Genomic DNA, 14,129 nt, shown 5'->3' on the forward strand with positions numbered 1-14,129 from the left:
GAGATCCGCTTGTGAATTGCCCGCGAGCTTGGGAAGAATGCTTGGAAGATAACTCCATTGTTTGATATTCTGAAAGAGGAAGTAGAGGCCAGAGAAGTCAGCGAGGGGTCTACCATTAGTCCAATGAAGTTTCCTGTTGTCCATACATCGAAGGTTTCATCTATTTCCACTGGCAGTTTACTGATTGCAAATAGTTACAAGATGCATTGTGTTTATTGTAACAGTGAACACTACTCAGCTGCCTGCCCTGCAGTTACCAATGTAAAGGACTGGAAGGATATACTTTTGAAGGCTGGTCGTTGCTTCAACTGTTTGAGGACTAAGCACAAGTCAAAGGATTGTGATAGCCAGAAGACCTGCAGACATTGTTACAGAGGACACCATTAGTCAACACAGAATGTAGGTGGTAGCACTGAATTACCCCAAACTGACAACTCTAGTGATACTACAAGTACCGTTAGCATCTCAAGCACAACTGGTTTAAGCAAGGCTAGCTCTGGCAAGGGAGTAGTGCCTCTACAAACTGTAAAGCTATTGCTATAGGAGAAGCTAAGTGAGTGCCAATCAGGATACTCCTCGATAGTGGTAGCCAACTGTCATATGCTACTAAATCTTTGCAACAATGTCTAGGACTAAGGCCAATTCGAAGAGTGAAGTTGCATGTAAACACTTTCGGCAGTTCCTCCTTTAAAACAAATTCTTGTGACATTATTCAGGTTCATATACAGAGTACAAGTAGTGGTGAAACCCTCAATATTACTGCCTACACACCAGCTGTCATCCGCTCTCCACTTCCTTGACTAATTGATATAAGTGTTTATAGTCACCCTGAAGGCTTACAATTAGCTGATGCCGTGATTCTGCACAAATAGATGTCCTAATGGGTCTGATTATTATTGGTCTATGGTAAAGGGGGAGACAATTGTGGGAGACACTGGTCCTGTGGCGGTGAGTAGTAGACTGGGCTGGCACTTTCTGGTCCCTCAGATAGCAGTGGTAGTGTGAGTTTCATGCATTCCAATGTTATAGTACATAGTGACAATTTAGTGAGGGTGAGTGAAAGTGATGCTCTGAAGCATTTTTGGGACACAGAGTCAATTAATATATATTAGATTACACCATAATTTTGTGGAGAGACTGCAGTTTAACCATGGTCAATACGAAGTGTACCTGCCCTGGAGAGAAAATGGACCACCTATTCCTGATCATTTTAATCTTTGTTTGAATCAGTTACGACTTCTTCGTTCTCGATTACTGAAATCTCCTGACCTCCTTGAAAATTATCATGCAATCATCCAAGAGCAGTTGAAGAAGGGAATAGTAGAGTTGGTACCTGAGGATCCATGAGAGGCTACAGCCAGAAGTAATGTAGTACACTACCTCCCTCATCGTGGCGTGCTGCGCAATGACAAGCAGACTACCAAGCTAAGGGTAGTATATGATGGATCAGCTAAGACTAAGATAGATCCTTTATCCCTGAATAATTGTCTTACGACAGGTCCAAATATGATTCCCAGACTTTTTGATGTTAATTCTTATCAAGTTTCGATGGCAGGTAGTTCCAGTAACGGCAGACATTGCCTTTCTGATGATAGCCATTGCACTCCAGGACAAAGATGTTCTTTGATTCTTGTGGTTCAAGGACATAAACTGGGTGAATAAGCTTCATTCAGTAGGCTTCATTACTTCTTAGTGGCTAGGCGTTACTCAGTGGATTACTAACAAGATTAGTATAACTTCGTTACTTAAAGTAAAATATTACATAATATTAGACTCTTACAATAACTTTATTACTTAGGTAACCATGCAGTTACATTTGCAGGTAAAGTAACTTGAGTTGTATTACCTGTTTTTACAGCATATTTTGTTATGTTACCACAAAAGCAATAACTCTTATGTAACTCGTTACTTATGTAACATGTTACCCCCAATACTGGTTATATGTAATTAGATGACCACCTTATTATCAAGGCCAAAGTTTTTAGTTAAAAGTTTCACATCCTTGCCATTTCCCTTGCTGCATCAATATGGTACAGCTATTAAGGAATTTATGAAGTTATACCGACAGCTAAAAAAGTTATAATTATTTTGGGTCATGCGAGCAGCCAGTGATCTGCCTGCTTTTTCTATATTGGAAGATGAGAAACCTAGTAGGACTATATGACAAGAGCAAAAAAAGTGTGCGCAAATTGCAAGCTGAACTAACTGTCCATTCCAGAGACACTTCCTGTAAATTGAAACTCGCCATGTTCTTACAAAGCTTCTAGCAGTGACTGAGAAATCTAGTGTTGTATGTATTTTTTAATCACCTTGGTGGAATGTGGCTGAAAGTGACCCGTCACACTGGTCTCAACAGTTGAGACTCAGTGTTGAGTAACAATGTAGAGTGTTGAAAATGATCCAGCTTGGTTCATGAGACTAGCTATCTGAAGAAAAAAGTACTGAGTGGAAGGATCTGCCTATTTGTTTTTGTGGTTATAGAAAAGTGCAGAGGTATGAAAGGTATGTATAACCACGTATAATAAAATGGATGGCTTCACGTATAAATAATGAGATTCGTATAATGAGCCAGCGACAGAGACGCATTTCGTAGTTATTCACCTTGTTCAATGGTGACAGTATCTGGTGTTATAGTTGAATGTGAATGTTGTATTGAATTGTAACAATGAACTTGATAGTGATTGCTAGCAGCTTGTTGCTTTTCGAAGTTACTGCGGCTGTTCCGATTGATATGTTTTATAACTTTGGTCTCTTCCACGGTGATAAAGCACTGCCTAAAGGGTTTATGGAAAGATCTGAACGAATAAGGCTAAAGGGTGGATTCAAATTTCTGGGAGATCGAATCTACAACATATGGGTGAGTTCATCTTGACTTCACGTAATTCACTCAGCAGCTATAGCTATCACGTAATGAATTATTTATGGCTAACTATACTATACGTTTGTGAATGGTGTAACTTTGTTGTTGCCAAATAATCAATCGTTTAATAATCAATCGTTTCCATAAAGGTTAGCGCCGTATAGGTGATGCGCGTCTGCATACCGGTGGTTAGCCGGCTCTGGCTTTTATACGGACTGAACCTACTGTAGGTGTGTTTATGCTTTAACTAACAATAGACACACTATGGGGAATTATGTTGTACAATATGCAAACCGCGAACGATTGTTTGGGAGTGGCAGTTTACATAGTGCGGTGTGGTCAATTAACCATCACACCGACTTTCCCATGGCAGTTTGGGTTTTTTTTTACTCTAATTAATGACATAAGATAAAACAGTACATAATAAACAAAAACAAGTTATCTTAAATATGGGCCTCAGTGACCTGCACAGCAATCGGTGCCTCAGCAATGGGACAGCGCAAACTGGACCTGGCACCGTGAATGCACATAATTGCAGACCTCAACAAAGAGAAGCTTAATTTACATCTCAACCATCCCATCACTATACTGCAGTTTGCGTTGGTGACTGCGTGCACACCAAAATTGATAATTGCAGTGTTGCTACTTTTCTGGCTCTGGGCTGATGCTTGTATAAAATGACCTGTAACTGAGGGCTTGATTATGAACGTGCAGATCTGGTGGGGGTGCATGAAGTATAGTGTAAGCTGCCACCAGTGGCCACTGTAATGTATTTGGTGGGGCTAGCTATGATGCTTAAAAAAAAGTCTATGTGCTAACTGCTGTTGTATGTTAGACAACCTTGAATATAACTGTCAGTAGTGAAAATCAATTGATATTGCAGCTGTAACTGATGGGAATTTACTGTCACTGCAGTATTGTTAAGCAATAGTTAGTCCATCAACTCACAATAATTTACAAAGATGTCATAAATTGAATATTCAGCCCTGAATGACTTGTGAGGTTTACTTGACTTGACACACTAGTTTTTTGTACAGCAATGTTCATACCTTATCTAATGATATTCAGCATGCACAAACTTATTAGTCAACTAGAGACTGCTTAATTTTTGCAGAAGTTTATTATAAAAGTAATTGACTGGAATTCATTGCTGCATTATATTACACAAGTGCTCATGGTTGATTTCATTACTAGCTACTAGATAAATGTGATAATTGTTTTTAATAACTAAATTTTAGAAACCCTACTAATGTTGTAGAGCTATAAGATGTGTGAGCATTGCTACATGCAAGCTGCCAATGTGACTAGCATATCAGTAAACACTACCTTCACTGTCCATTGAGTAGCTGCTAGATGTTTTTAAGGACTCAGCCGTAGATGTGTATGCCCTTTAAAATAGTTTTGAGCCATACTGTATAAGCAAGCCATCTTAATGTGTTTTTTGTCGTTGTCTCCCACTCTGTAGTCAAGAAGGTATGGCTATAGTCATTTGTTATAAGTGTGTGCACATAGTTTTAGCATTCAATAATGGAAAGTAAAGTGGCTGAAGCATGAGGTTGATCCAAGTATTACCAAGTACCGGAGCGCTTTATTTTAAAAGCAAGAAATGACTTTCTTAGGCACTAAAGATATCAAAATGTATCTATAATTTTTATTAGAAAAGACTGTAGGTGTTACATTTGATTGTGTCTGTAAAAATTGACTCGTTGCCCATTTGGTACTGTGGAAATGCCACTTGTAGTATCAGTATTATTGCTAGCAGACCAGTTATTAATTAGTTACATCTACTAGTTTTTCACTGCAACAGTAATTCCTACCTTTCAGAACATTATGTGCGCAAGCGGCAAACAACTAGTTTAGTATGAAATTTTCATGATGATATACCTGACACTATTTGCTGCACCAATAGCACATTTTATGTGTTAATTAATCCAACAATTCAACACAATTTTAGCAAGTTGAATTTTCACTATATTAAATTCCTTATTGGCCAAAGTATATAGTGTGTGTGGCTCACCATACATATGGCTTGGGAAGAGCAGTTTTGCAAAAGTAGACTAGCTGTGATGAGCGAAATTCCGTAGTATGTTCATGTTGAGTCCTATGTCATGGGCAATAAAATACCAGCTTTCCCAGCATGTGGTTTTCTACAGACTTTCTCCCTTTTGTAAGTTTGTGGTTATGGAGAATTTATTTTAATGACTTTGTGGTTGCTGTGTTTGCTGTTTGGTATCTTAGCATTTCCCCTTTTCAAAGCACCTACCCTAAAGTGTTTTTATATGATTACACACATGTTCAGTTGTGAAGAAAGTAATTCCTATTTATACCTTTGTCGCTTGAGTTTAGTACAGTGTAGGTTTACAACTTCTCTGAACAGTTGAAAAAGCACTTTATAGTTTTGCATGTCCATTGATTTACAGCATTGATTGTTTTGCATGCCCGGCTTACTTTGTGACAGTTGGATGTTGTTTGGAGATTATAATATAATGTGCACAGTAGAAGTGGATCTATACTTAGATAATTAAGTGATTAGGATCTAGAAATTATGCTCACCTATGCGTGTTTACTTACCAAGTAATAGTTGTAGCTTGTATAATTACTACCTTCTCATAATCTGACTTAAGTGTGTTCACTGCAAAAGTACAGTGTGTTGGTCTCAGTAAACTATTGTGACTTGTGTAGACCACCATAAAGCTTGAAGTTATGCGTACATTCTTATCTACATGGGTGACCCAAATCTTTGATGCTTGAAAGTATACTTTACAAACAATGCTACTGAGATATAAGTTACTTTTTTATCCTTTTGCATGTCGTACAAATGTTGCTGTAAGTTGTCATAAAATACAATGTACAAATTATACCTAGTAAATATTCATTTCCTGTGTTTTCAGTGAATTCTCTGCGGTACTTTCAGTACTGTGTTTACAGGGTTATAGAATACAATCAATTTAGAATTTTGTTTCCAAGGAGTTTACCATTTCAATTGTATAATTAAATTCAGTTGTCAAGACATGGTGAAATCTTGCAAGCTTTATTGATTTAAAACTGATGAAATCAATGTATTCATGTGAAATCAGTTAAAAATTTTTGAATAGTGATGGATTCCTTGGTAACTTTAGTCCATATTGTCACATTTGTATAGGTCACCACTGATGGTTACTTGGCATTGGATCACTTTACTGACCAGTTTGCATCAGAAATTAATCCATTTCCCTCCCCCACTGATGGATCATTAATTGCACCATTTTTAGCAGATATCGACACTTCTGGAGTAGGAAACATCTACTACAGGCACATCACTGATGCTGACGACCCTACTTTAAAAGCTATTAATGATGATGTTAATAATGCCAACTTTAAGGAGTTCAACAATGCATCCTTTAAGGCTAATATGGCTGTTATTGCTACATGGAACCAAGTCGGATACTTTCATGGCCATTCGGATAAGGTTATTATTTTTGTGTGTACGAGTGTGCATGCTGTCATCTAAAATAATCTGCAATGTTGTATGTAGGTTGATTGTTAAGGGGTGAAATAAAATTGTGTGTATCAATATTGGTAGTTGCAGATTGCTACACTGGAAAGTGTGTGTGTGTGTGAAGTACTTTATTAAAACAATCATGATTGTGATAGATCAGTCATGTGTGCTTCACTATTACTGTACAACAGGAAGTACTTGCTTAAATATGAAGACATTTAAATAATGATCTTGCTTATGCTTGCTGCATTGTAAACAAATATGTAATATTCATACCATTGGGGCTACAGAAATTGTATTCAAACTCTCCGTAAGCTGGGGAATATAAGTTTAATTGATTCAAAACTTGCTTCCCTGACTAATGGCTCAATTTAATTAAAAATCACACTTTATTTTTAGCATGCACAATTTTCGTTTTTCTCAGTGCGAAATAGGCTGGTTATTGCTGAGACAGTCACATATTTGTTAATTAATTATGTAGTGTACATATATGTATTGGATTGCATCCACGGTAAAAGAGTCAAATATACAAGTGTAACTGAGTTTCCTCGGCAATAATCAGATCAGTTATTAGAATTGGTTACAATGAAGTGTCCACCAATCAGGTATTTGGTTAAATCTTTATCGTACATTGCTTATTAGTTTGGCTAGTTTAAGCGGTTTACAATGTCACCCTGGGTGAGTTTTTCCTTCTATCACCTTTCCTCACTTCAAATGATTAAATCAGTGAAGAAAGATTGATTTCCTACTGTGTCTTCAGCATGACTTAAACAAACATTCATAGCTTATGTTCTGGTTGGTGTACTGCAATGAAACAAACTCCTCTTGAGTTGGTGAATAAAACGATATTCAGTATTTTTTTTACAAGAACAAAGCATTTATACTTATTTTTAAATAATAATACTCAAGTATTTTATCCTTTGTAATCAATGGGCTTAAGCGATTATGTCAGACTTTTGTGAATCCAGTCACAAATTGATAAACTCTGGAGATTTTATTACAGAAGATAATTTTTATTGTTTGAAATGTTTACCACATGAATTATAATGTATATGTATTTAATACGTACAAGAGATCATCCAATACATTGATGTTATTGTCTTTTTAATAGAACAATACATTTCAAGTTGTACTGGCCACTGATGATGTAAATGCTACTATTGCTATTTTCCATTATTTGGACAATGGATTAAACTGGTACCAGTTTGATGCAGACTATTATGATGACTATTCAGATGATGATTTAAGTGATAGTCAAGTCCAAGTAGGCTTCAACAAAGGAGGAATGAGTGGTGGTAGTGTACCATCTCTGATGGCTTATACACTCTCTCCAAAAGTGATTGAACTTGATAAAGGTTCAAATACTAAAATACTAGGACAATGGATATTTTCAATTGGTGATGATAATATTACTGAACCAGTTAATGGTAAACCAGACTCATTGATAGATTCTGTGTCAGCTGTGTTACTATGTTTGTAATCATATTGGTTATATCTATTTCTTAACTGCCAATGATGTCTATTTTAAACCAGCACAATTTCATTTTGCTATCCGCACAACTGGCTTGTGGCAGTTTCAAAGCTTGCTTACTTTGATACAATAGTCAATCTAATGGTATTTCATAATTCTCTTAGTAAAATAACTGTTAATGTTGACAGATGCTGTAAAATTTGTTAGCGTTTACTCTGTGAAGGAATTTTAAGTTTAATGACCACGATATTAACTACGTAAAATCCTTTTCATCATTGTACCGTTGCTCTGTAAAAAGATAGTGAGATAGCACCTGTACAACATTAGCACTGCTAGTATCTTAACCAGATGGATGGCTAGAGCGTAATGGCATCATAAGCAAAACGCGTTGCAACATCAGGGCTCAACCCTGATGTAGCATAGGGGTTGGCTCATCAAAGCTCAAATCAATAAAATCTATATACTATTAATTTCATTTTTGTACAGTGTATAGCAAAGCGAAGATAAATTATGGGCATTTGTTTACGGTGCAGTAAAAACTAACTTTGCCATCGTCATTTCTTTGAAAAGGTCTCCTTTGTCCACACAGAGAAGTACAGGGAAAACACTATACCTTAATGGATTTGCCAGTTTATGGTAAACAGATTGAGCCATGTCCGTCTTCACAGCTTGTTTCAGTCATGAGTTATGATCAATTAATTAAGCAACTGTAATTTATTTGCCTGTATTGTCGCTGTACAAACAGTACTTGTCATAACTCCAAGACTATTCATCATAAAAGACCATTTTGTAATGCTACATAATGGGTGGAAAACAAAGCTGAAAACAAAGCGGAATGCCTGTAGTAATTGATAGTTGAAGTAAGGAATGGATGAGTTTTACATATACCTTAGACTGTTATGCTCATACCTAATTTGAGCCCCTTAGTGACAATATACAGTACCACCCTAATGCAATGTCACAAGCTAAAGGGGTGTGGGAGCCGTTTCATTCATAGTTCTTTAGAGGTGGCAGCCATCTCGTTACTCACAAATGAAACAGCTGCCATTCAGAGTCAGTGGAGACACCTATATTTAGGGGGGCTTGGGGTCTAGCTTGGTGATGCCATGGCCTAGTTGTAAGTCGAAGACCCCAAAAAAAAGGTCATTAGGCCAAATTATTAGTTTCTCATCCTCCTGCACTCAAAATACCCGTGTGGGAGGGCTGATTTTTATTTTATTTTTTACTAACTAGGTGGCTGAATTAGTTAGCTAAAATGACTCAGACTGCAGTTTTCTTAGACTGCTCTAGTAAGGTACCAACTTTAAAAGCTGCTGGATGGCTGCACTAAGCCACCAGTGGTGCAAACATTCCTTGATGAGGTAAGTTTATGTGGCCTTACCTTATGGCAATAGTTGTCATCTACTAACTAGACTATATCTCCTTATTTATAACTACATATGTAGCTTGCTACACTGCTCCATAAAAATACAGTGACTGCTCTATTAGAGTACCTCGATCTTGACTGCTCTATTAGAGTACCTCGATCTTGACTGCTCTATTAGAGTATCTCAAATGATGTTACAGTGATTAAGCCTGGGCTCTTGATCACAGCTACAGATAATTTTTAGGGGGTCTAAGCCCCCCCTTTTTTACAGGAGTTGCAGCCCCCTTGGCCCCCCTTCTCCTGCCACCCCTGCCTTTATTAGTGAGTTGTTTAATCGCACGCAGTTAGTGTTCACAACATTGCATTTGGGCAGTACCATAGATGTATTCTGAACTAGTTACGTTGTATTTTATCAAGTACACAAAGTTTTATGGCCAAGCTGTTTTTTTTTTTACACAGGGTATTTCTTTTGTGGCATATATTAAGCACAACATCTGTTCATATGTATCCCTACTCATTGATTGCTATTAAATTTTAATAATATATTATAGTAACATTTTTTTTGTTATTAGTTGTTTGTGGAAAATCTGTCCAAAAGTGTTTAAGAAAAGGTAAATGTAAAAAACGTCTAAGACAGTTCAGGGAATCTTGTAATTATTTATGGGAGGAGGATTCATCAGTGTGCTCATCATCTTGTAAAAGATCTGTCAGAAGGCTTATTAATAATAAGCAAGGAAAAAACCTTTGGTATTGCACATACCATTTTGGATTTTGGAATAAATTAAGGAATACTTTTAATGACAAGTGTTAACAATTTATATAATTTGATACTGACACTAATATTGTACAACTGTTCGCTTTTCATTTGTAATCAGACATCATGCATGTTTATTTTAATGTTCATATATTCATCATGTGGTTTATTATTTTATCATGTTGGTACATGCAATAAACTATATAAAGATCAGTTAAACCACGTAGGGAGTATCTAGGGATTAATAAAGCACATACCTACCAAATATTAACTAGTTACAGTACATACAGTAAGTAGTAGTAGCTACATGTATGATTGTACTTTATACTGTATAATGGTGATGAGAGCATAGGGAATCAAAGGCTGGACTCTTAAAAGTCAATGAAAGTGATTAAATTTTAAATAAGAGCATGACTTATTAAAATCAAAATACTATAATAGAATAATCAACAACTATAATGGCACATCTAACGAGGCACTGTTGCTAAAAGGAAATGTAATGGTTGAGTCTCATAGTCCTACCATTCTGATCATCCTGCCATACCAAAGCTGAAAATTTCTATTGGTGCTTCAAACACAATAAGGACTTAGTCACATGTGCCATTTTGAATCCATAATGTTGATATTAGAGGTGTACCGATAATCTGATCAGCCACCGATATGATTTTTTTTTACCAATATCGGTATCGGTACAGAACAGCAGGAGAACCAATATCGCTACCGATATTTATACAGTAGTAATAGTTAGTACATAAACGAATTATGCATTGGTTTTCTCCGCTATCCATGTGGCTCTGGCTTATTGTTCACTCTGGAACAAGCGCTACGCTATGAGAAGCCATACAAATACACGTGATTCTGGTGTTTGTTGCTGGAAAGCTTATTACAGTCTTTACAAATGAAGCAGTTGTAGAGTACCTTTGTAATAAAAGAAGGATCACAGGATAACCAAGCAAACTTGCTGTACCAGCTTTCTTACAAGCCATTAGAATGCAGAGTAATGCAGAAATATCCGTTTAAGGCTTCATGGGAGTATACATAAAAATGTTTGTGGGTGCCTAATTGCCTGCAGCTGGATTGCACAATAGAAACTCAAGCTGTATACCACCACAGGCAGAGTATAGCAATGAATACATGCACATGCTATTGTAGGGTAGGTATGTGTACACTTTCGTTTGCTTAAAATGTGAATGAAAATATTGGATCGACTATTGGTTATCGGCTTCTTTTGGTTGCATCAATATCGGATATTGGTACATGCCAAAAACCCATGTTGGTACACCTCTAGTTGATATGGCCCTGACTGGGCTTACACAAATAGTATAGACTGCTTTTCCAGCTATATATATCTAATCCAAAACAGCCAAGCTGTAAAAAAAGAGTGCGGCCCTGAGAAAGGCTATGGTGGAAAAAGATGTGAAATCCAAGGTGGTGGCCAAGAAATGGCTGTGATGGTAGGTTAACGGTAAAAATTTTAATAACGACAATTCAAGTGAATTTTGTGCCAAGACCAAGCGGCACCAAATTCACCTGAATTGTTGTTATTAAAATTTTTACAATTAACCTACCATCACAGCCATTTCTTGGCCGCCACCTTGGATTTCACATCTTTTTCCACCATAGCCTTTCTCAGGGCCGCACTCTTTTTTTACAGCTTGGCTGTTTTGGATTAGATTTCACTTCTTTTTGTATTTGTATACCCCAAAGCCGGCCTATGGCTGGCTTTAGGGCTTTTTAACCTGTCATTTTTTCTTTACTACAGGAAGAAGAAAAGATGAAGCAGGGTGATTTCTTTGTAGCTGACCTCTCTGCAAGGTGATCCTTCTAGCTGATCTCTCTACCGGATGACTTGTTTGTAGCTGAACTCTCTACAGGGTGATTTGTTTGTAGCTGAACTCTCTACAAGATAATTTCTTCTAGCTGATCTTTCTACAGGGTGATTTGTTTTAGCTGAATTCTCTACAGGGCAATTTGTTTGCAGCTAAACTGTTGAACTCTCTACAACGTAACTTCTTCTAGCTGAACTCTCTACGGGTGGCTTGTTTCTAGCTGAACTCTCTACAGGGTGATTTGTTTTTAGCTGAACTCTCTACAAGGTAACTTCTTCTAGCTGATCTTTCTACAGGGTGATTTGTTTCTAGCTGAATTCTCTACAGGGCAATTTGTTTGCAGCTGAACTCTCTATATGGTAGTTTCTTTGTAGCTGAACTCTCTACAATGTGACTTCTTCTAGCTGAACTCTCTACAGGGTGACTTGTTTCTAGCTGATCTCTCTACAGTGTAACTTGTTTCTAGCTGAACTCTCTACAGGGTGATTTGTTTGTAACTGAATTTTCTACAAGGTAACTTCTTCTAGCTGATCTTTCTACAGGGTGATTTGTTTGTCTCTACAGGGCAATTTGTTTGCAGCTGAACTCTCTACATGGTAGTTTCTTTGTAGCTGAACTCTCTACAATGTAACTTCTTCTAGCTGAACTCTCTACAGGGTGACTTGTTTCTAGCTGAACTCTCTACAGGGTGATTTGTTTGTAGCTGAACTCTCTACAAGGTAACTTCTTCTAGCTGATCTTTCTACAGGGTGATTTGTTTGTCTCTACAGGGCAATTTGTTTGCAGCTGAACTCTCTACATTGTAGTTTCTTTGTAGCTGAACTCTCTACAATATAACTTCTTCTAGCTGAACTCTCTACAGGGTAACTTGTTTCTAGCTGAACTCTCTACAGGGTGATTTGTTTGTAGCTGAACTCTCTACAAGGTAACTTCTTCTAGCTGATCTTTCTACAGGGTGATTTGTTTGTAGCTGCATTCTCTACAGGGTGATTTGTTTGCTGCTGAACTCTCTACATTGTAGTTTCTTTGTAGCTGAACTCTCTACAATGTAACTTCTTCTAGCTGAACTCTCTACGGGTGACTTGTTTCTAGCAGCTGATCTCTCTACAGGGTGACTTGTTTCTAGCTGAACTCTCTACAGGGTGATTTGTTTCTAGCTGAACTCTCTACAAGGTAACGTCTTCTAGCTGATCTTTCTACAGGGTGATTTGTTTGTAGCTGAACTCTCTACAAGGTAACTTCTTCTAGCTGATCTTTCTACAGGGTGATTTGTTTGTAGCTGAACTCTCTACAAGGTAACTTCTTCTAGCTGAACTCTCTACAGGGTGATTTGTTTGTAGCTGAACGATCTACAAGGTAACGTCTTCTAGCTGATCTTTCTACAGGGTGATTTGTTTGTAGCTGAACTCTCTACAAGGTAACGTCTTCTAGCTGATCTCTCTACAGGGTGACTTGTTTGTAGCTGAACTCTCTACAAGGTAACTTCTTCTAGCTGATCTTTCTACAGGGTGATTTGTTTGTAGCTGAACTCTCTACAAGGTAACTTCTTCTAGCTGAACTCTCTACAGGGTGACTTGTTTCTAGCTGATCTCTCTACAGGGTGACTTGTTTCTAGCTGAACTCTCTACAGGATGATTTGCTTGTAACTAAACTCTCTACAAGGTAACTTCTTCTAGCTGATCTTTCTACAAGGTGATTTGTCTGTAGCTGAATTCTCTACAGGGCAATTTGTTTGCTGCTGAACTCTCTACATGGTAGTTTCTTTGTAGCTGAACTCTCTACAATGTAACTTCTTCTAGCTGAACTCTCTACAGGGTGACTTGTTTGTAGCTGAACTCTCTACAAGGTAACGTCTTCTAGCTGATCTTTCTACAGGGTGATTTGTTTGTCTCTACAGGGAAATTTGTTTGCAGCTGAACTCTCTACATGGTAGTTTCTTTGTAGCTGAACTCTCTACAATGTAACTTCTTCTAGCTGAATTCTCTACAGGGTGACTTGTTTGTAGCTGAACCCTCTACAGGGTGATTTGTTTGTAGCTGAACTCTCTACAAGGTAACTTCTTCTAGCTGATCTTTCTACAGGGTGATTTGTTTGTAGCTGAATTCTCTACAGTGAAATTTGTTTGCAGCTGAACTCTCTACATGGTAGTTTCTTTGTAGCTGAACTCTCTACAATGTAACTTCTTCTAGCTGAATTCTCTACAGGGTGACTTGTTTGTAGCTGAACCCTCTACAGGGTGATTTGTTTGTAGCTGAACTCTCTACAAGGTAACTTCTTCAAGCTGATCTTTCTACAGGGTGATTTGTTTGTAGCTGAATTCTCTACAGGGCAATTTGTTTGCAGCTGAACTCTCTACATGGTAGTTTCTTTG

The 14,129-nt window shown here is 37.5% G+C and overlaps 1 protein-coding gene across 3 annotated transcripts; it reads left to right on the forward strand.

The window, feature by feature from the left end:
* The first annotated feature begins 2,530 nt into the window (after positions 1 to 2,530).
* Positions 2,531 to 10,125, forward strand: LOC136246832 (nidogen-1-like). 3 transcript variants are annotated; one of them, XM_066038414.1, is made up of 4 exons: positions 2,531 to 2,857; positions 6,003 to 6,308; positions 7,450 to 7,810; positions 9,748 to 10,125. In XM_066038414.1, the coding sequence occupies exons 1-4, from the start codon at positions 2,666 to 2,668 to the stop codon at positions 9,984 to 9,986; spliced, it is 1,098 nt and encodes a 365-aa protein (XP_065894486.1). In that variant the 5' UTR covers positions 2,531 to 2,665; the 3' UTR covers positions 9,987 to 10,125. The 3 variants fall into 3 exon arrangements, with proteins under 3 accessions (XP_065894486.1, XP_065894488.1, XP_065894487.1); XM_066038416.1 differs by having other exon boundaries at positions 7,450 to 7,693; XM_066038415.1 differs by having other exon boundaries at positions 2,532 to 2,857; positions 7,450 to 7,765.
* The last annotated feature ends 4,004 nt before the right edge of the window (positions 10,126 to 14,129 follow it).

Source organism: Dysidea avara, chromosome 2, assembly GCF_963678975.1.
Source record: "Dysidea avara chromosome 2, odDysAvar1.4, whole genome shotgun sequence".
In the NCBI taxonomy this organism is placed as follows: Eukaryota; Metazoa; Porifera; class Demospongiae; order Dictyoceratida; family Dysideidae; genus Dysidea; species Dysidea avara.

Bases quoted from the DNA above. Each gene is read 5' to 3' on its own strand.
- LOC136246832 (XM_066038414.1), top strand. From the start codon at position 2,666: ATGAACTTGATAGTGATTGCTAGCAGCTTGTTGCTTTTCGAAGTTACT. The intron at 2,858-6,002 runs GTGAGTTCATCT...ACATTTGTATAG, and splicing joins ATCGAATCTACAACATATGG to GTCACCACTGATGGTTACTT. The intron at 6,309-7,449 runs GTTATTATTTTT...TCTTTTTAATAG, and splicing joins TTCATGGCCATTCGGATAAG to AACAATACATTTCAAGTTGT.